This window comes from Eupeodes corollae, chromosome 1, assembly GCF_945859685.1.
Source record: "Eupeodes corollae chromosome 1, idEupCoro1.1, whole genome shotgun sequence".
Classification (NCBI taxonomy): Eukaryota; Metazoa; Arthropoda; class Insecta; order Diptera; family Syrphidae; genus Eupeodes; species Eupeodes corollae.
This window is the reverse complement of record NC_079147.1, coordinates 280,089,435-280,113,302: the sequence shown is the minus strand read 5'-3', so window position 1 is coordinate 280,113,302 and position 23,868 is coordinate 280,089,435. Positions and strand designations below refer to the sequence as shown.

Genomic DNA, 23,868 nt, shown 5'->3' with positions numbered 1-23,868 from the left:
AATAACTTTGTGAACTGAATCTGTCCATTTTTAAAGCGTGTATCGTTTCCTTTTTAGTAATGGCGTAAAATGTACCTGTCAAATGTCAAGAGATGAAAGTTTCAAATTGACAGCTTCACGGATAAACCTAATATTGGGAAATATTTTTAAACATTTTTATTAAGAGAAATTAAGAAATAGTAAAGAAATAAAGTTACGACAACATTTGTGATAAAACATACATAAATGTGATTATTATAAGAGATTACTACTTAATTCTAATATATAAAATTCTCCTATCACAGTGTTAGTTGCCATACTCCTCCGAAACGGCTTAACCAATTTCAATGAAATTTGGCATATACATTCGGTAAATCTGACAACGTACACGGTGCAACGATCTTACGATAGTATTCAGTGACTGTTGCTCGCAAAGTCCCACAAATGAATTTTGACCACATTATGTGCGCAGTTTCGGCAGGGAAAGGTGGATTCTTTTTTTTGGGAACACCAGGTGAATTTGCAAAACGTTCCTTATTTCGCTAATTCTTGATAAAATATGATCAAATAATGGTTTCGCATTGACTGTTCCATCTTCTGGCAATGCGGCAACTTTATTGGATTAAGGCAGAACAGCTCATTCAGTATTTAAACTGCCACTAAATATTCAAAATAACCCAGACGCGGTGTGAAATATAAAAAAACAATGTTCCATGGCCACATTGCAGAAACAGTGTAAAATTATCAACTGTAATGAATGCACTATTGCACACAAACATTCGCTTGAGGCGTTGAACAGGACATTGAAAGATATAAAAAACAACGACAGACTATTTGGCGGCACTCTGTTAATACTTGCAGGTGATTTCGGACAAATATTTACTGTTATTCTGCGTTCAATGTACGCTGATGAAATCACTCTGGCGTAATGTTGAAAAGTACAACTAAAAATATGCGTGTTCAGATGATTCCACAGCTGAAACATTCTCAAAACAACTGACAGCTATATAGACGACGAAAAAGTTTCTACCGATGAAACTGGATGCATAAAATTACCGGTCGATTTCGGCACGATTATTGCTTAACCATCAAAAAATGTGGATGCCAAGGAATTAAACCTCAAGATGTAACATTTGTTACAAAGAGACTTGGTGTCATACTAATATATTGATACAATTTGTGATGCTACCAAAGCTGTAAATTGTCTAACTGAGTTTTTGAACTCATTGGATTTACCAGGCATGCCACCGCATAATTTAGAACTGAAGGTTGGATCTCCGGTAATTTTGCTTCGTAATTTGAATCCACTACAATTGTGCAACGGCACGCGATTAGTAATTAAAAATTTAATGAAAAATGCCATCGAAGCCATAATTCTAAATGGCTAATTTCAAGGTGAAAATATATTATTTACACGAATCCCTATTATACCCACGTCTCACGATGTGCCAATTCAATTAAAACGCCTTCAGTTTCCAATTAGATTGTCATTTGCTCTATACCTCTCCCATTTATATACCACATCCTTACACACTTACGATAAGTTATTTATTTCTAGCAAAATATTCTCTAGAAAACAAAACAACGTGTGTTGGGTCAGCTAGTTGACATATAAAAATGAATTATTAATTTTGTTTGTAGAAGTTTACTTACATATTATAAACAAATTAACACAAGAAGTACTTGAGATTTTTATTTCCTCTAATCATTCCTGTCAATTTTCAAGTACCAGTAGAAGTCAACTAAACGGCACCTTACACTTTTATCTAGAAAACTACAAACATTTATTAACAACGTACCGCCACTTGATTTATTTTGTGTAGAATTATGTGAATTCACTTTCTACGAGACTATTAAAGCCTCGGAAAAAATATTATTCGCAGAATATGCGTCATTGCTGACACATGAACGCAAAGCGGCCACACACGGTAAAAAGTGGTAGATAGTTGCACGAAGTCATTTTTAAAACTTAATGGATGGCAAACCCTTATGTTTAAAATAAATGCTATATAAATAAATTATATGTGTATTAAAACACATCCTTTACGAAGTTAATGCACTTAAAAATATGAATAAATGAAACTTTTAAGGGGCCGTTTGATGTCGTTCAGATGTGAGGCTGCCAATGACACATCCAGGTGAGAGGGAGAAGTCGTAAGGGTCTTGATCTTTCCTTTGAGATTATTTTGTTTTAATTTTCGTATTTATTCCGTTGAATTCAAAACTTATCGTCTTGCGTTAATGGATTAGACCCCATATTATATTTGAAATTATTTATTTTTTTATAAATTAAAATATTATTTGCATTTTTCTGCTTGCAACTTTGTTGCTGATGACGATGAGCCATAAAGCTTATGCAGTTTATTTGTTTAAATACAAATTTCATCCAAAGATTTTTAACTAAACGATATTCACCAACAAGCGGTTTGCTGTCAAAAACGACTAAAATCTTTGTTTGCACGCAATTTAAAATTTTTAACAACTTAAGTAATGCTTTAAATCTGAGAGAAAAAGCAAATAAGGTTATTAAGAAGTAACTTGAATGAGTATGATAGCTAATATGATATTAAGTTGCCTTTAAGTACCTAAAACTCGTCTTCAATTCCATCTTATTTTTTGTATTCATATAAACAGTGTAAGGGTTTCTTAAAGTGATTTTTTCTTTCAAAATTTCTATTAAATGCAAAAACTTTTAAGATTTTAAAAAATTAAAAATTATAGTTTTTGAAGTAAATCTGCTTTGAATACTCTAAAACTGAGATTTAAACTGGATTTTCAGGAATATATATATGTATGTCCAAAAAGTACTTCGTTAAACTTATTGCTAATTGAAAAACAATATAAACGTTTTATATCTATTAATTTAATATAAAAGATTTGAATCTCTCAAAAACTGAAGTGAAAATAGATTCTACAAACTTACTTACAACTTACTTGTCTACCTTAATTAGTTTTTATTTAATTTTTAAAACATTTTTGTTGTTGACACTTTTGGGATAAAAAATATTTTTAAAAGGTTCACGCAAAACAGTAATTTTTTAGAACTTTTCTTTTAACATCAGCTCCAATCTACGAGTAAGCAAACTGATAACGATATTTGTAAAAGACTCTCGAAAATTGAGTCCGAAAAAAATACGCCAAAAATTCATACAATTCGTCATATCAGGTTCAACTATAGAAGTACCAACAAGAACAGAATATAGTATTTTTGAAAGTTTCAACACATCTTCTAAAATTGCTTCGTGAAATGCACCAAAAATATTATTAACTGTTGTATTTTAGCTTTTAAATGTGGCAGTTCCAAAAACCCAGGTTTGTCAATTTTTGGATTAAGGCATTCCACAAACGACATAACACTGTATTTGGCGAAGGACTCCGATTTTAAAGCTATATATATTAATCAACGCAAGAACGCAAAAACCGGTCGATCAGCAGAAACATCGTAGCTTTACTGATTATCTCTTTAAAATTCATCAAAATAATCAGGATTTTCCTGACAAAATATCTCCAAATACAGGGCATGATGCCTATTTTGCATTCAGAGGCTACGTTAATGAGCAGACATTTTTTATATGCGCATCGGAAAATCAAACAATGATTGCTGAAAATTCCCTCAATCCTCATCGTGATACCTGTGCTAAGTGTGTGATATATCATCTTCCTTATTGATCAAGGATTCTTTATGTTTAGAGTTAGAAGATTTTGATGTTGACGAAGTTTACAAACCTCTTTTGGAAAAGCTTCTATACTTCTCTAATTAATTTTGCTTTGAGTTGGGGTATATGAAATAAGCTCTAATTTACACTTTAGTTCTTAGCGCCAAAACTTCCTCCCTAGAATGTAAATCAATGCCCTCTTTTAATTGCAGTTCAATTTCAAACAAACATACCATCACTGATTGTAAAATTATCTTCTTTGTACTCACTGGTCAAGAAATTCACGTATTGTTCAAATATTTACATACCTGAAACCTCCAGGTTCATCCTTTTCACTTGAGTTGAGAAACCTTCTTGCCTAAGAATTTAATTTCATCAGAATAGTTTTAGTTAAGATCTTAAACCATCGTGGATTTTTAAACAATCAAATTGGTTCAAACACTTAAACAAAAGAATTTTTAAATCGAGTTTGTTTTTATTTTATCTTCATCTCATATCAAAATCAAAGTTTTCATTGATTGGATTTTGCAGCAAAACCCTGAAATGATTTCAAAAAAGCATCATCTGTTTTTTCTACTAAAATCGAAAAAACAACAAAAACTGGATAACTAGATAGTATTTCTCTACATCCAACATAAAAGATACTAAAAAAAGTACATCAATCCTTCTCCCTGGAATCGTTTTATCTTTGAGAATATATAGATATAGGTTTTTGTCAAGTACTAGTATAATGCCTGTATCCACCTCCAGGTTAAATCGATATCTTTTAGGAAAAGTACTCGGTATCTATGGACTAACGTTCATTCCACACGTACTTGAGAGCGATATGTTCTGTGCAGCATGCGATGTGAGCCGATTAATCAATGTTCTTTTTTTGTTTTTATATTTTTTGAAACAAAGGCCGCTTTCAAACGTTGCCGCTCAAGTTTATTTTATTTTTTTTTTGTATTATTCTTTTTATTTTTTGAACATTTCATTCTTTTGTGGATTTTATTTTGTTTGTTAATTTTGTTTTTGTTTATTGAAGTCTAACCACAAAATTTTGTTTGAATTAGACTTTGTTTTAGTATTTTTATTGTTTTATTATTTGTTTACAAAATATTTTGTTTTTTAGCTTCCGTTGGAGTTATTGTTTTTATAAGACGTTTGATGGTGGGTTATCTTATTTAACATGTTTAATTTTAGGAAGATTGTTGAGTTTGTAGTGGATTGATTTGTTTGTTTATATTATTTGTTTTTAAATCCTAACATCACGTTCTTTTTTTATAACAATAATGATATTTGCCAAAATAAAAGGTTCTTAAGGCTATTATATGTGTACAACCAGGGTGGGCCATCAAGTTGTTTAATTGTATATCATGAGTGAAATCCTGATGGCAGATTTAATAAGTCGTCTAAACGCTTAAACAACATTGGCAAATATGTAAACTTATATATTTAAAAATATAATGTTGTATAACAAAATCATTACATTTTTGAAAAGGGGCTTTGGCCGAAATGAAGAACTAATCTCTGCAACTTTCATGGTTAAGTGTAAGACTCTATACATGAGCGTCCATCTGTCTATCGATATGAGAAACTTAAATTTTTACTAGAATACTGATCAAGGGTTATGTGCTAATAGAATCAGTCACTAATGGCGCATAACCTTAACATCAACTTCGTTTCGCTTTTTGACTCTTGGAGCAGCTTGATTTTATTACAGAACGATTTTGAAAGAACCGCGTTAGATATTTTTGCCGAAAACCATAACACCCAAATTCTGAAAGGTCTTAAGGTCTTTAATTGCTCACAAAGCCCAAAAAGCAAACAAAAATTGGCAAAAAGCGCAAAACGAATGTCGATACGTCTAAATAAACTTTAGATAAAAGAATTTTTAATGTAGAATATGGATTTTATTACATAGGAGTTGGACTTTGGGCTTTGTGACATTTATTTTGGGGACTATTATTTACTCCATAGTTTTTAACGTCTTATCACTCAGCGACATATAACCCAAATAATAAAATGACTTAAAGTCCCGAAGCCCAAAAAGAGAAACGTCATAAAATACTAAAAAAAAACATCACAAAGCCCAAATTAAATGTCATAAAAAGCACATTTTAGAAATGTCATAACGCCCAAAAGTGTGTTTATAGCAAAAATTTTGTGTGGTTGGGCTTGAAAACACGTATAAACAGTGAGGAGCAACCCTACTGCAACCACTACTTGGATTCTCTATAGGATTTGGGAATTTGAAGAAACTTTGCATATACACACAACTTCGCAACTGCCCAAAATGAATAAAATTTGTTTCAAAATGTCCAAATGTTGAAACACATGACATCTTATGGGCAATATTAGTAATTTAGCAATATGAAATCGATTTTGAGCTTTGTTGTATTTTGCTCTGAATAAGTTTTTGGGGGATGAAGTCATTTTTGGGCTATATGACAGTTTTAATATCTTGGCGTTATTTATTTGGCAATAAGACTGGAAACTTCTTTTTATTCAGAATTTCATAAAACGCAAAAAAGGTTTAACGCCCAAGGAATCGGTTATATTTCCCAAATCATAAAGCAACCAAATGTCAATAAAATTGCTTTGGGCGATATGACATTTTCGATAGGGCGAATCATCCTCCCCCTCTAGCTATCGTCCAATAGCACTAACGTCCCTTATTTCCAAAGGAAAAACTGATCAATTATTATCAGCTTAAGAAATATCTTGAAGAAAGGAAGCTTCTTAATGACCAGCAGTATGGCTTTCGTAGCAATAGGTCCACTAGTGATATCATGGTTTATCTCGCTGAACAGTTTAACAAATCTTTACATCTTTTTGGAGAAAGTAAGATTATTGCACTTGATATTTCAAAGGCATTTGATAGAGTTTGGCATCAAGCTCTCTTATCGAAAATGCGTGCATTTGGTATTCATGAATCCCTTCTTCGTTGGGTTAGAAAAAACCTTTCGGACCGTTCAATTCAAGTAGTATTAGACGGGTTCAAATCTGATATTCACAAAATAAACGCTGGTGTGCCCCAGGGCTCCGTTTTGTCTCCGACGCTCTTCCTTATTTTTATAAATGATGTTTTTTCTGAAAATTCTAACCCACTTAATTGTTTCGCGGATGAGAGCACCCTCAGCTTTTAATATTCGTTTTTAGATCCTCATCCTTGTCCTTCGGATGTGGAACTTCAACGGCAGCGTATGATAATCTCATTAAATTCTGATCTCAACAGCATTGTACAATGCTGTCTCCTGTCGTTAAAGCGTAACCCACCCCTGATGCCAATATCCATAAATGGCACTTGCATCTAGGAAACTAATCATTTTTCAATACTCGGTACGTGTATCACAAATCACCTCTTATGGAATGATCACATATTTGATATTGCCAAAAATGCTGTTAGTGCTTAAAATTTCTCCGACGGTGGCAAGAGATGTTTCATTCCTGCTGATCTGGTTGTAATTTACAAAGCCTTCATTGGTCCAAAACTTGAACATAACTCGCATATTTTGGCACGTGCCCCTAAAACAAGTTTAAGTATTTTGGACAGGATCCAAAAAAGAACTTTGAAAATAATAGGAGATAGAACTATAACCGAAACAATTACGCCACTCAAACACCGCCGCAATGTTTCATGCTTTTCGTTGTTCTATCGATGTTTTTATAAACAGTATTCTGTCGAATTAGCGAGTTGCATTTCCCCCCTCATAGAATCCAGCCGTAATACTCGTACTTCTAGAAATGCAGATCAGTTTAACTTTGAGCTCAATTTTCGACGTACTGTCAATTATAGAGATTCTTTTTTTAACCTCACATCGAGAATGTGGAATGCTTTACCCAGCTCTGCTTTTCCCTATCATTTTGATATTTAAAACTGTAAGACCAATGTGTAGTACCCATGGTATGATGGTTAGTGCGTTGGACTGTCATGCCAGAGATCTTGGGTTCTGCCTCTTGCTAGGAATTGACAAATTCTTCAAAAGTAACTCTTGTCATGAAAAAGTGCTTTCTTAAATAAGCCGTTCGGGTTCGGCATATAAACTGTAGGTCCCCTCCATTCCTGACAACATCACTCGCACACAGGAATGGTTCAGAGTTGTAAGTCACTAGGCCCTAGTTCGCAACGGACTGTTGCGCCACCCAATTTATGCATCGGTATCTCCTCTTTAATCCTTCCCTATTTTTCTAAAGCTCGCACTGTGTTAAAACTTTAAACATGTTAAGGGTATTAATAACCCCTTGAATGCCCGTTTTTTATACAAAAAAATGGCAAACCAAACCAAGTGACAGCTGTCAAAAATGCCAACTCCGAAAAAAAAGTATTGCCGAATTGCAAAATGCGCGTTTAAACAAAAAACGGTGAGTTCCTGTTGTTATATTTAAATTTCCGCAATGTTTCGACACTTACCCCAAATCTTATAGCGTGCCCAAGCAAGAGTGTTCCATACCCCGCCGTAAAAAATACATTTGCCTGATTTTTCAAATCAATTTGACCTTGTTTTGCATTGTCAATATGCAATATGGCCAATTGATAAAACTTGGCTTTATTCATTATTATAATTATTTCAAGACACCCTAGTTCCCCGAATTCAATGCTGTTGACGTATAAAGCTAATATAAAATTTGTTTGAATATCTATAATGGTAAAACGTTCTGACGAATATTACACCCTTATAAACCCAGTCAAAAATATGGGTTAGATGTTAAGCTTACTTATTATTTATTAGATGAATTCGCTTATATGTAAATATTAAACATTTCTTAGCCTTGAAACTGTTGATTTTTGTATGTATGTCTAAAACTTCAAATTATTGTTCTCATTACGTCAAAACCTTTAGCTTCATTTAAAGACATCAAAAACTAAATTTATGTTTTTTTACCAGCAAAAAGTTTTATCTCAAGATTCACGATACGTCATCTTGTCATTTTTAAATAGCTCCAAAATTGTACAAATACAAATACAAAAATAGATAGCTTGTCTTAAATTAATTTGTTCTAAGTTTATAACAAGTCAATAACTCTTTCATCCTAAATTAAAAACTTATATGTAGGTTCATAAAAATACACGTTGACAATTTGTGAGTTTTAAATTGAACTGAAAAGCTTTGATTGTTATCTTATATTATCAGCAAAAGCATTTTTGATAAGTTTTGTGCTCTTTTTTCCATAGGGTAGGTTTTGTTTTCTAAATTCATATTTTTAACTTTGATATTAAGACATATGAAACTAAATAACTTACTCTAAAAAATAAATAAAATTGGGTGGCGCAACAGTCCGATGAGAACTAGGGCCTTGTGACTTACAATTTTCAACCATTCCTGTGTGCGAGTAATGTTGTCAGGAATGGAGGAGACCTATTGTTTATTTGCCGAATCCGAACGGCTAATTTGAGAAAGCACTTTTTCATGACAAGAATTACTCTTGGACAATTTGTCAATTCCTAGCAAGAGGCAGTACCCGTGAAAAGACTTTAGATGGCATAGGCAGGGATCGAACCCAAGACCTCTGGCATGACAGTCCAACACACTAACCATCATGCCACGGGTACTACAAATAACTTACACTACATTTACAGAAATTTGAACAAAACTGCCTTAAGTTCAAAAAGTCTGTTTTAAATATTTTAAACTACAAATGTTAAGAACGTTCGGTGTCAAATTTGTGTTAACTTTATTCCTAAAACAAAGTAGGGACCTGTAGTTTTTCTGTATGTTTTTTTCTGTCTTATAATTGTTCTTTAAACCAAACTCTTTGATATTTTATCATATACCCTTATGTTATCGTTGTTTTCATTGTTGTTGCATTAAACTTTGAAGCTATAAAAATTATTTATCTGCATGCAGTCTTTGTTAGAAAAGTCAACAACACTCAATTCATAATTTGATTGCTGTTCGTTCATTGTCACAAAAAGACTTTGATTGAATAAAAGAAAAGTTTCCTGTGCAAAAAAAATTAAAAATAATAAAACAAGATAAAATTAGTTTACATGCGAGTAATGTGAGTAACGAAAGATGAAAGTAAAAGTTTTTAAAAAGTACAAGTTTACAATATGAATGAAAAATTACTTTAAAGTGGTTTCCTTTTTTCATATAAAGTTACACATAAGTACGTTTTAAACTTCATATAAACGTGGCAAATGAAAATAGAAGAAATATCATACCAAAGAAATTCCTGACTATATTGCAAAAGGTAAGAGCAAATTCTGCTGTTCCTATGAAATTTCTTGTTTTAAATTAAATTCTTAGATTGTTAGAAAAGAAATAGTAGAAATTTAAACAACAAAGAGTGAAGTTACACGTTGAGACAATGGTCTCTTGATATGTAATCAAATGTGGCAGGTATAAAAATTGTATCCATTGTTAATTTCAATGAACATTTAAACATATTTATTCTTAAATCAATTCTTGACTTCTTGTTATTTGTTTCATTGTGATCTTTAAGCCGACATGTATAAATATGAAGAGGCGCAGTGCTACGCAGCAATAACCATACTGATAACGAACAGTGCCACGCGTTATTTTGTTTGCATTTACTGCAAATAAAGTTATTTGTTTTAAAATTAGGAGCTAATGCAAACATTGTTCTTTTGTTAAGCTTAAACAGACAATTGGGTTTATTTCTAGACATATTTAACATGAAAATGAAATACAAATCTAGATAGCTCACAGTTTTAAACAATCTTGCCAAACGTTAAAAAAATGTCAAAGCTGCCAAAGGCGAGGACCAAATGAGATAAATTGTCCTTCGCTCAGTATTCAAAGTTATTTATTGTATTTTATTTTTTGAAATAATTTACAAACTTAGTTTCTAAATTATTTTTAGAAAGGCATCAGGGTAGCGGTCTCTTAACTGTACATATTTAATTATCAGATTCTATATTTCAGGTTAGTATAAGTATAACAAAATTGTAAACAAAAAATTTTGCAAAGACAAATTATGTTTAATTGAGAAGTGAAAAAAAGAAAATATATTTCATCAGATTTTTGGTGAGCGCGGATGTGGCATCTTGTATGTACTGAATCGATCGTTCATCTGAAGGATTCAAGATTCCGGCAAGTTTTTCGGTTATGGTGTCGGATGATACTTCAATTTGGAGAAATATAGGACATTCGACAAGGATATGCCAAACAGAGAGTATCGTTTCAAAATTCAAACATTGCTCAGGATCTCCAGCATTATAGTAATGTTGAGTGTTAAAAATAGCTTTTTCAACTCTTATTCGGAAGAGTTTTATGCTATCTTCTCTGTTGAGAGACCGATTGTATGGTATACGTAAGTAGATTGATATTTTTTTTAGAATAAATTCGGAGTTTTGCCAACTTTTGATGAGCTCTTTCTTATGATCCTGAACTAAAGTTCTGCGCAGGAGATTATACAATTTGGGATACTCTACAATGAGTGGATAGTTTGTAGCAGTTCTTGCTGCAAGGTCTGCTGCCTCATTTCATTTGATTCCGGAATGTCCAGGTATCCATGTTAGAACAATTATTTTATTGGCGAATAAACATCTTCTTATAAACTCCAGAGAAGGGCATTTATTTGTCTCATTTTTAAGACCCAAGAGGATACCAAGATTATCGGTTACAACGAGCGATCGGTTAGAGTATTTTTGGGCAACAGATATGCCTTTATAAATTGCCGTCTGTGTAGAAGATTCTATCAGCGTTATAGGCAGAGATCATTTCTTGGTGAAGCATTCTAAATATGTCGTTAGTAGTATTTTCCTTTTTGTACTTAGCAAGATTAGTGTTAATGGGAAGTTTATGTCTTTTCCAAGTACCTCCTTATGTCTGCGTATTATTGAATGAAAAATAGCTAAAATTTGGAACTATAGATGTCATTTTTATAAGGGCAGATTTGGAATATTTCTTGATCAGTTTTGTAGCGTTAATCACATCTTCAGCAGCCTTGAAGAGGGGATGGACTGGATCTGTAAGTGTTTATTTCATTAGGTTAATTGCTCTGTTTTTCAAAGTGTTCAAAAGATTCATAGCCTGCTTGTTATCTTAGGGATTCGATTTTTGTGGCACTAAGAGCTCCTGAGGCTCCAGAGGCTCCAGAGGCTGTATTCAATGCTAATTTCATCTTTATGCAAACAAATCCCAATTCCCGAACTCTGGAGAATGTGTGCTGTGGCTAATGATTAAAACATTAATTATAATATTATAAAGGAGTTCGACTGTGTTTCAAACCGATGATAGAGAACATGAAAAAAGTGGGTCCTCTGATTCCTTCCGTGTGTTTTACTATAGTCGTCGCCGGTTAGAGCCTTAATTATGGGGCGATTGAGTTTATTTTTGAAAGTAAGGGTTTTAAGCAGATTCGCGTTAGACGTTTTTTACGATACAAAATAACAGCATTCCCATACAAATTGTTTGGTTAGAAATTGACAAATTTAAAAACAAACATATATTTTTGTATTCCCGAAATGGGTTTCTCTTATATAACCGATATTAATTTCCCATAGGAAGTTATTGCAATCGGTTCGATTTGTCGAATTCTATATTATGACATTTCTCGACGTTTTACGGTCCCTAGAATCTAAATATAAACATTTTTAGAGAGAGCTTTTTTCGTGGCCCATATCGAATTCAAATACAGTTTTTTATACAGATAATAATGCATACAAATGCCGAAAAGACTCTTAATGAAAATGGTGGTTTACCCAAAATATCTCACGAACCAATAACGCTAGTTACTTTAATTAAATTTGTCCATTTTGTAGTGTTACGTGATACCAAACTCAAAAAAAAAAATTAATTCATTTTTATTAATCAAAAAAACTGAACAAAAATATTCGAATATTTTACAAACAAAAAATTATTTTATCTCCAACATTATTTAATGCAACGAAGAATAGCGTTTTAAATATCTGGTAAAATTTTGAAAAAATCAAACTGACAGTTTTTTTTACAAAAATTAAAAACCTAAAAAAAAACAATACTAAAATTTGGTAAAAATTGATTTTTAAATAAAATGTCTTTTCAGAAAATTAAGATATTGGCCTCAAACTAATTTCGTCTTATAGAAAATATTCAGCATTCAGTGAAATTAAAAAAAAATCCAACAGTCAGTTTTTTCATAAAAATTAAACACTACAAATATAGGACCTAAAATTGTTAAAAATTGATATTCGTTTCTAGATATCACGATTTCAAAATGATTTCAATCTGCGCCTTATTTTCTTAGAAAAACCCATACGTATTTGCAAAAACTTTCAAAATTGGTTATCAAATCCAGATTTTGATATTAAACTATTTCATAATATGCAAAATATTTTTGGTAATTTTTAGTTCATCTTTTAGAAAAATGTAACTGCCAACTTAAAAAAAAACCCGAAAACTTACAAAAACACAAAAAACTGATAAGAAATGGTTTTCGGCTTAAAAAGAACAAATAAAGATACTAACTTAAAATTATTTATGTCACACAAGTTTCAAGCAAGACGGGATGGGAATTTATCAGTGTGTATCAGTCTCTTTTTTGATTTAAAAATTTCCCAAGAACTCATAAACCTATTCCAATAATTTTTAGCTTGCGAAAGTTCTAATATTGTCTTAATAATATTTAATGATCAAAACTGTCAGTTTTTTTGGATAAAAACAAAATAAAATTCTTTTTTTTCAAGATTCGATAACTTGAAAACGTGTCAGCATTTCGTTACGAAAATCAAATCCAAAAAAAACAAAAACACAAATTTAAATTTTTTTAAAACTAACTATTTTCAAACAGCATTATAATTTTGTATGACCAGATGTGGATAGTGAGTGATATTTTACTAGATATTGAATTTTAAACTGACAACACAGGCCTTGATAGCAACTTTAGGTAGTAGTTAGTAAGTCGACAGATAACATAGAGTGTCAATAATACAATTTTCTGAAGTGGACAAATGTTTTGATCAGAATCAAACATATGTAGAAAATCGGTAAACACAATAAAGGAAATAAATCAACTTTAAAACTTCCCGGAAATTAGCTCACCATATAAAAAATATTAATCGTATCATTTTTGAAGTGTTTACTGTAAAGTACTCTTAAGAAGATGCCACCTTAAAATTAAAGTTTAAAGTGGCATCTTTAAGCAACCAAAAGAAGTGTGCCTTAAAAGCTGACACTCACGAAGTTTACTTTCTCAAAAGAAAAATATCTGTAGACGTCTAGAAAATCATGGCTTCTTGACGTGTATTCTTTTTAATGTATTATTTGATTGAAATTTTGTTATTGAGATGAGATGATTGACTTTTATATCTTGAAAGGAATCGTCGTAAGGAAAAATCAACTGATTGATAAAGTGTGTCCATTTTTAAAAAAAGCTCTATATAATGATGTTTCCGCTTCCTCAGTTAATTTATCTTACATTTTATTTTCGATTTTCATCAACAAATCGTCAAATTTCGAAGTAGGCAAAGAAAAGTTATCTTCAATTGATATTGAAAAAGTTGTTGAGTAATCGTTCGCCATTTTATACCACTCACTTACGCATGTTCCTTAACAACCATCCTTGTTTAATTCCCATTGAGGTCTGAAACTCCTCGGTAAGGTGTTTTCCATCCCACACTATTGCCAAGTTTTTGTATACATTGCTCTATTATGTTTGAAGAGATTTTATAATTGAAGCTTGAAGAAGAGAGCATCCTTAGAAATAGAGTCAAATGCTGCCCGAAAGTCGACAAAAAAAGGAAAACAGTTGTTTGCCATTCTTCTTGTAGACTTTGCCTATATTTACTAGAGAAAATATTTGATCAACTGTTGAGTGATTTTTTCGGAACCCTGCTTGAAACTCAATCAAAATTTCCCTGCTTTCAATCCAACTGGATAATCTAGTCTACAATACTGAACTAAAAAGCTTTGTTGCAGTGTTCAAAATTGGGTGCCTCTGTAGTTTGTTGAAACTTCAGAGTTGATTTTTTATGCAAGGGAAAGATGATTTTTGATCGAAATCTTACGAAAAATGTTGATGAGTTCGACATTGAAGAGTTGTAGAAATTTGGGGGTGAGTTGTTTAGAAAATTCAAAAGATATTGTGTCTTCCCCATGGATGGAGCTTTTCCATCTTAAGAGTTTTTTTATAGCTGCTTCAACTTCGGAAAGAGAAAATGGAGCGTCAAGATTTTCATCGGTTGCGTTATGTCACATTGTGCAGAGCTGCAGATATTGAAGTCGTCTTTCCACTCAAAAGCTTCTGCTGCTGCCAAAAACTTTTTGGCAGCAGCAGAAAACCTCTTTTCCTTATTTCAGATGAACTTTCTTTCAAACGTTTTTTGACAAGCTGTGCCCTTCAGATTTGTCTTTTTATGCTGCCCTGAAAAATGTCTCTGCTGTGGCCATTTCAACGAAATTTCGGAGGAAACCGCTGTTCTCGGAAATATAATTTTGATTAAAAAATTAAACAATAGTATTGTTCTAAAAAAGATGATATTTAATATATCCAAAGTCAAAATCTCTGTATCTCAGATGATTATAATGCATAAAAACATCGAACATTTAAGCAGCCATTTAAATTGCAAGATCCCACTTCTGATTTCCTGTAACTTAACTAACATTAAACATACTTTATCATAATTTTTAGTAAAACAAATCTTGCTATTTCGTTTTAAAGCATAATTGTGTTCTTGCAAAATTTAGCAAACGAATCATTTTGAAAAATTTGAGCCAAATATGATACATTCAAGGACCTACATTTTATATATGTAATTATCCTTAAAGTTTTAGAAAAATTTTACTAACTCCATTTTCTTGTATAATTTCAGATACTTCCAATGAAACATCAAACAAATCAATAATAAATTGTTTACAATTTCGCACTCGAAAACTATCGAAATCATCAAAAACAATAAAGGAAAACGAAAAATTTCCTCAACATCATATTTCCAATAAAAGAAGCATCAAAACTTGGTAGCAAACAAAAAACCCTGCTACCAAGGACATATCCACACACATCAAAAACAAAACTATTGAGACTAAATTTTATTTCTAAAAAGACAAAAACCAACATTAGGATACATATCAAATAATCTTTTTACGAGTTTTAAATACAACAAAATTGAAACTAAGACCAAAACCACAAATATTTAAAATACTATCTCTACATTCCTCCATCAAACTGAATTTAACGTAACATCATGATGCTCATGACGATTGTGGGATGTCATCTTATTCGTAAATAAGCCAAATTATGTGAATAAAATACACAAAACCTTAAAAAACACTCGTATATTCTCTTTTTGGCGTTTGTCGAAAAAAGGCTTTAACTTAATTTAAAAATAAAACACAATTTCTGTCTCGCAAAGTACACAAATTGTGAACAGTAGAAAAAAAACGAACGACTCGAACCAGTGACACAAAATTGCTACAACAAGGAGTCTCACTTAACAACTCCAACTGAAACAGGCACCAGCGAAATATGGCATTCATATGGCGTCGTCGTTCAACGTCGATTGTGAAAATTGTCGCAATTCTGACGGTAATTTGGTTTACCATTGCCTTCCTGCTCTACACAGATGACACGAGACGCGCTTCCAAATGGAATGCAATGTCCTTAGGATTGAGGGGTGACAGTGGTGGTGGCGGAGGGGGAGGCGTCGGGGGTGTTCCGGGAGAAGCAGTTGGCGGTCGAGCTGCAGGTGGTGATGAATTTGACTACTTGGCTCGAGGAGGTGGTGGAGGTGCTGCCGCTGACGTTCCAATTGCGGTTAACAGAAATGGTGACAAAGCTCGAATACCTCCCGTTGAGACTGTCATTGACGCCAATAAACGTGATATTAATAATGGAGACGAATCTGTGATCGATAATATGGTAGTGCAGCCGCATGAAAAAGGCTCAATAAAACTGAAAAACCATCAAGCTGGTGCAGCAGCAGCAGCGGCTGCGGCAGCAGATAGTGCGGCAAAGAAGCTTCAAGTTGATGACGGTAAGTTCTGGTTTTTGATTACATTTGTATACTCATGGTTTGGTAAGGCGTTAATAATAACTACATCATGTCATGATATTGTGAATTCTTTGCGCTTTTTTGTTTGTAGGATTGAAAATGGTGTAGTCGGTTTTGATTATCGATTGAAAACTCAAAATACAAGTTTAGCAGTACATACCTACTACCCTGTTGCTTTGTGTTGAAGGGGGTTATTAGTTGAGATTTATTGTACAGGTCCCTGGTTATGGGGACTTTATTTTTTATTAGTTTTATAGAGCGTATACGTATATTTTATACTGAGCTGAATAAAGCTTATAAGCTGATGTAAAGGTTATCTGGAATTTCGATAGTGTTGTTTTGGAAGCTTTAACGAATATTGTTTTTAAGTTCTCAAGAATTAAAGGTTTATCTGCATAAACGAGGTCTTTTGGGTAGCCCCACAAAAAAAGTCCAGAGGTGTCAAATTGCATGATCTTGGTGGACAGTTGATAAGGCTCGAGTTGTGTAAAATGTGGCACTGTATTGTTGAAACCACATATTCTTCAAGTTGTATTCTCCAATAGTAGACTGACTTTTTGTGAATGTAGTGGCCTCTCTTCAATTAATTAAGAATTCTCAGAACTCCAAATACGACAATTTTGATCATTAACATACCCACCGGTAGAGAAATGTGCTTCGTCGTTGAAGAAAATGTTGTTCAAAAAATTACCACCGTTGTTAAAGCATCCATTCGACGTATGTATATACGACGTTGTGAATGGTCAGCTGTCTTCAGTTGTTGTGTGAGCTAGATGTAGATGTAGATCCTAATGCAAAATAAGACAGCCCTAATTCCTGAAAACGACGAGGAATCGACACAATCGGCTGTTCGGCAACATTTTCACTTACAGCAGCGGTATTTTCAATAGTACGAACGAAACGATGATGCACAGGCATTACAGCATCTCTAACAAATTTCATCAGAATTTTTCCAATTTCTTGCTTAGTTCGACGATTATGTAAACCATAATTTTCTGTTAAAGAACGATATGAGACTGTTGCAAAATCCAAAACCGTTTTTGTAGTAGGTTTTAACAATTTGTATGCGTTGTGCGATAGTTAAGAGATCCATTTTCGTAAATATCAGACTTTCAACTAAAAAAAAAAATGGTTTTACAACTAAGTTTGACACATGTGGAATTCCAGACCTTTACTTTTAAAACCTCAAAATGAATAACTCTTTAGTATGGGTTTTCTATAAATCTAAAAATCTTTTATTGTCTCCAGGTGCAATTGGAAGTCTCCAATACGCTTATTCCAACGTTCTTTTCCAAATTTCCGATACTCTGTTGAGGTTCTTTTTTTGGTATGACTATCAATTCCGTCGTCTTTCTGACAGCGAGCGATCTCTTAGCTTTAGCGAAAAGTGCTTAGTCAGGTAAATACGATGGTTGCAAAATAATATTGATCGATTGATCACGAATTTCGATTGCAGACATTGAGCTGGATTTTCCATTTCTTCAAAGGCTCAAAATGGTCACTCATATATTTCTGATGTTGATGGTCATCAAGGTCAATTATTTTTGAAGAATAGGTGGCACCCATAAACTCTTGATTTGATAGAGATGTTCTGCAACATTTTCAATGTTTCTGGAATAGAATTACATCGTTTAGTATTTCAATTTCAAAAATTACAAATACCGAAAAAATCAGGTTTAGCTCCTTACAAAAAGACGCGTAATTCAAGACTTATGTATATTTTCGCGTGTCGTTTGGGATAGATGTAAGTGTCAGTAATAAAAAGCCCAAGACTTTTTCCAATGTTTATCTTCTAACATATCAACTTTAGGAACAAACAAATTGCTACATTTTTTGTGTAGGATTACATAACAAAATTGTCAAACATTTTTCGTGCAACTTGTTAAAACATCATACTTGACCTCATTTCACCCTCTTACAAATATCAAAGGACTTTTTGGGGAGTGTTAAGAACGTATAAATGCAGCTTTCTAACGAAATTCAGCTTTGTCGGAATTTCTTCGAAATGATGCTATTTTGTAACTTATTTTCCTGGACTTATATATTATAACCGCTCGCCGAATTTTCCAGGGCCGCATTTCCTACAGATAAAAAAATCCAAAAGGAAAAACAAAACAAAATATCATCTTTATTAAAAGGGCCAAAAGAAGGCAGTTCTGGGCACATTATGTCACATGCCAAAATAATTCAACCGTTATTGGTTTTTGCAAACACACAAATAATATTAAAATAGCTTATTACCATTCTTTCACGTAAAGGTACACTCTTTTTTTCAATTTTAAAATCTAAACAGAACATTCAATTTGATTTATTATTTCTTGAGGTTCCATATTCTGCCCAGGACGACCCTGTCCCAAAGTCATAAAATAAAATGACTGATAACAACTATAATGATTAAATTATCAACGTTAGAATAATAAACATCTACCATAAGGACCTATATCGTTCGATACATTTTGCAAAGATGTGCTTTTTCGAGCCTAAGGGTTGAACCAACCAAGATAAAACATTTTATTTTCGAAAATACATAAGTTTGTCCCTACAACAACAATATTTAAAAGAAGAGAAAGGTTAGACAAACGAAAGAAAACTCCTATAAATGGTTATTTATCTATATACATAAACGACAACGTGATAAACATAATAAAATAGGCACACCTTTTTTTAAGCATTTAAAAAAGTGTATATATAGTCGTATAACTGTACTGTGTACAGTGTGATAATTTACCAAAACTAGTTGGAAACAAAATGAATAATGAGTAATAATAAATTATGGTTGATATAAAATGCTATAAAAAAATAATTCTCTTTGTGTACATACAACCATACATATGTATATGTTGGAGTAAGTGTTAGAAGTCATTTAGATAGAAAGATATAATGTGGGAGGTAGAGGAATATGTGTTGATAAAACGGGCCTTATTAATTAGATACCTACCCTGAAAATGTCTTCACGAATTAATTATGAGGTGGCGCCTGTTCTATGCTTATGAATAAAAATAAATGGAGAGTTTCTTGTTCTTTTTTAAATATTTGAAGATTTATTGAAGTACATTTTTTTGTACTTGTGAGTTATACTATCTTGAAGAATTAATCAGTGTTAATTAAATGACTTTGGTTGGTTAACAAGTGTTTTACTTTAAGCTCTCAAAATCATCATTTATGTGTAATATGCTCCCGAAACTTCGTACAGTGCTTTCTCTTCTTACGGAAACTTCTCATAATCATAATTATAGTTCTTAAAGCAATTAAGTTCAAAGAACGAGAATAAGTGTTTGCTCCTGTATCCGGACGGCTCTTATACACCATCTGGATCTATTTCTCAGTATTATAAGTATTGGCTTTTAAAGGCAGTTCAATGTATGTTTTAAAAAATCTTCAAATATGTAAGTTTTAAAACTTTAAAATAAGCGTTGGTGTGCCCCAAGGTTGTGTCCTGTCTCCGAAAACTTTTCTCATTCTTATTAATGATCTATTTTTTGAAACCTGCTCGCTGACGACAGTACCCTCAGATGTGTATACTCGGGTCATTTGATAATTGGGTAAATAAAAATCCAGTAGAATTTATTGCGTGAAAAACTCAACGCTACCTTGTGTCTTGAAATCGTATTTTAGCAGCTTTGCACACTATCTATGATTGGCAGTTGCATCAAGGAAAGTGAAATGTTCGTTTACGAGCATGTATTAGCAACAACTTTTTGTAGAATGATAAGATATGCAATTTCGCTCCTGCTCCTGAGAGTTACTTAAGTCTTTTAAATATTACAAAGCAGACAAATTTATAAAGTGGGTGGTGCAACGCCCGTAGAGAACTAGGGCCTAGTGACTTACAACTCTCAACTATTCATATGTGCGTGTAATGTTGTCAAAGATGGAGGAGACCGGCAGTTTTAAGCCTAATTCATGACAAGAATTACTCTTTTTGAATTTGTCCAATTTCTGGCAAAAGGCAGAACATTTGCATGAACATTTCTCACCCTTTTTTACATTTAATTTAACAGATTATGCTCCATAAAATCATTTTATTGCATTGTCCTCATTAAAGAATTCAAATTGTCTCCAGGAATGTTCATCTCATCGGCATACCATTGCTCCCAAGTTGGGCCATACTATCTAGTGCAGATATTGGTTCTTTAGGCGTACTTCGCGAATGTGGTATGCCTTTCCACTCTCTGTCTTTCCTAGTCATTGCAATTTTCAAGAATTAATACCCATATGCACCGACGCGACGCCTCCTTTCAAACACTCTCTTCTTTTTCTAACGCTCGCACTATGTTTTTGACCTTAGAAGACGGCACTAAAAACATACATTTTTTAGCAACAAACGAATGTTTTATTTCCCACAAAGAATTCAAATAACTCCACTGTGTGCTCTAATATCGTTGTTGTCGTTAAATTTACTCTTGATGAATAAAAATTCTTTGACTAACTTGCGTGCTTGCCTTCCATATTCCATTGAAATAAAATATTTATAACACTCCACAGTTTCGATGTGGGAATAATAATAAATTCCAAGAAGTAGAACAAACAAAAACACTGTATCAACCTACTCTACCAAATTTTCACCGAACTGATAAAATTATAAATTTTTTGGTGATTCGGAAGTTTATTTTTGTGGGCTTTTTTTCGGGGAGGAAGGATTAATTTAGCAAGGTGCTTGGTGCTACATTCATTCCTGTTTGTATAGTAGCACCAAATTAATAGACCAAAAGGAAAAGCAATAGATTCTGTGATTGGATTGATTAATCAAAATCAAGAACGAATGGAAACAAGAATATCAGAGTTCTGTTCCTGATATGATTGAGGGATATTAGTATTTTTTTTAGCTTTCGTTCGCTCTTGGAAAGCCAAAATTAGGTCTTTCTTTATTTTGTGTATAGGGTAAATAAATATTGGCATTCACATGGAAATAGTAAAAGTTGATAAATCGGTTAATCAAACTAAGTAAACACATAATTATATTTACAAGAAGTATAACCAAACATATTTAACTCATAAAAAATAATAAACTTATACAGAAAATCGCTAGTATTTCTTCTAGTATGTTACCTATGCATATTTAAGTTGTGATTAAGGAACACTAAAAACAAACTACAACAATTTGTTATTGTTAATTAGGTTGTTAATTATTTGCAACATGAATTCAAATCTAGCATTAATTTAGCACATCTATAAAACAAAAAATGTTCATGTTACAGTCAAAGAAAAATTTGCTTGGAATTTCTTAATATTTGTTTTAAGAAAATATTATATAAAGGGTGATTTTTTTGAGGTTAGGATTTTCATGCATTAGTATTTGACAGATCACGCGGGATTTCAGACATGGTGTCAAAGAGAAAGATGCTCAGTATGCTTTGACATTTCATCATGAATAGACTTACTAACGAGCAACGCTTGCAAATCATTGAATTTTATTACCAAAATCAGTGTTCGGTTCGAAATGTGTTTCGCGCTTTACGTCCGATTTATGGTCTACATAATCGACCAAGTGAGCAAACAATTAATGCGATTGTGACCAAGTTTCGCACTCAGTTTACTTTATTGGACATTAAACCAACCACACGAATGCATACAGTGCGTACAGAAGAGAATATTGCGTCTGTTTCTGAGAGTTTTGCTGAAGACCGTGAAATGTCGATTTGTCGCCGTTCGCAGCAATTGGGTTTGTGTTATTCGACCACATGGAAGATTTTACGCAAAGATCTTGGTGTAAAACCGTATAAAATACAGCTCGTGCAAGAACTGAAGCCGAACGATCTGCCACAACGTCGAATTTTCAGTGAATGGGCCCTAGAAAAGTTGGCAGAAAATCCGCTTTTTTATCGACAAATTTTGTTCAGCGATGAGGCTCATTTCTGGTTGAATGGCTACGTAAATAAGCAAAATTGCCGCATTTGGAGTGAAGAGCAACCAGAAGCCGTTCAAGAACTGCCCATGCATCCCGAAAAATGCACTGATTGGTGTGGTTTGTACGCTGGTGGAATCATTGGACCGTATTTTTTCAAAGATGCTGTTGGACGCAACGTGAATGGCGATCGTTATCGTTCAATTCTAACAAACTTTTTTTTGCCAAAAATGGAAGAACTGAACTTGGTTGACATGTGGTTTCAACAAGATGGCGCTACATGCCACACAGCTCGCGATTCTATGGCCATTTTGAGGGAAAACTTCGGAGAACAATTCATCTCAAGGAATGGACTGGTAAGTTGGCCACCAAGATCATGCGATTTGACGCCTTTAGACTATTTTTTGTGGGGCTACGTCAAGTCTAAAGTCTACACAAATAAGCCAGCAACTATTCCAGCTTTGGAAGACAACATTTCCGAAGAAATTCGGGCTATTCCGGCCGAAATGCTCGAAAAAGTTACCCAAAATTGGACTTTCCGAATGGACCACCTAAGACGCAGCCGCGGTCAACATTTAAATGAAATTATCTTCAAAAAGTAAATGTCATGGACCAATCTAACGTTTCAAATAAAGAATCGATGAGATTTTGCAATTTTTTTTTTAAAAAAGTTCTCAAGCTCTTAAAAAATCACCGTTTACATTTATAAGAAAATTTAATATTCCTAAGAGCAATGTTATTATTATGAGTACCAGAAGTTATTTAATCCGAAAAAGGTATAATGTAATTTTTGTTTCCTTCTTAAGTTTTTATTTAGGTTTTTATGATTCTTGCTATCATTTCTAGAATTGGCTCCAACTATCTAAAATTTAAACCTAATTTTTGATATTGTTGCCTTATTAAAAAAGTATTGTTCTTAAATTTCTAAATCTAAATAAAATAAAAACTCTACTCATTCTCGGTGTATTTATTTAACCTCGTTTTAAAAAATATTAAGAATTCGGGCATTTCTTCACATCTAATTATATCTATAGAATTCGGATCAAAATTATTTTTGAGCTCGAGGAACTAAATTGAAGCGTGTTTGTTATTTTTGTAGAAAGTTCTGACTGAAAAATCGTACATTTTACGAATTTTAAAAAAATCTGTCTTTTTGGAGTGGACATTTATTTTAAAATTTGGTTTTGATATTCTTATTCTCGAATTGATTTAAATGATAGAAACTATTGAAAATAATCAAGAGATCTTGTGTTTAGCAGATTTAACCAAAAGATTATTGTCAAGATGAGTTTATTAGTTTTACAAAATTCTTAAGATGCACATAATGTCAAAACGTGGGTCTTGTATTCTATAAACTGATTTATCTACACTTATTTCTGTTCATGTTGTCCATGGGAATTGGATTTTATTTCTCAAAATTATTTTTAATCTTCTTAGTTTTTGTAATGACCACCACTATTAACTCTGCA

General features: G+C 32.7%; 1 protein-coding gene across 6 annotated transcripts in view; it reads left to right on the top strand.

Moving 5' to 3' along the window:
* The window catches only part of LOC129953843 (putative polypeptide N-acetylgalactosaminyltransferase 9), an 85,682-nt gene that overhangs the window by 39,548 nt on the left and 22,266 nt on the right, over positions 1 to 23,868 (top strand). For 5 of the 6 annotated variants that reach the window (XM_056067341.1, XM_056067339.1, XM_056067336.1 and 2 more), the window contains exon 3: positions 15,376 to 16,536. In XM_056067341.1, coding sequence (XP_055923316.1) covers positions 16,029 to 16,536 — 508 coding nt within the window. In that variant the 5' untranslated portion in view covers positions 15,376 to 16,028. Of the gene's footprint in view, positions 1 to 9,729; positions 9,813 to 15,375; positions 16,537 to 23,868 lie in introns of those variants that run through there. The other variant, XM_056067340.1, reaches the window with a different exon arrangement.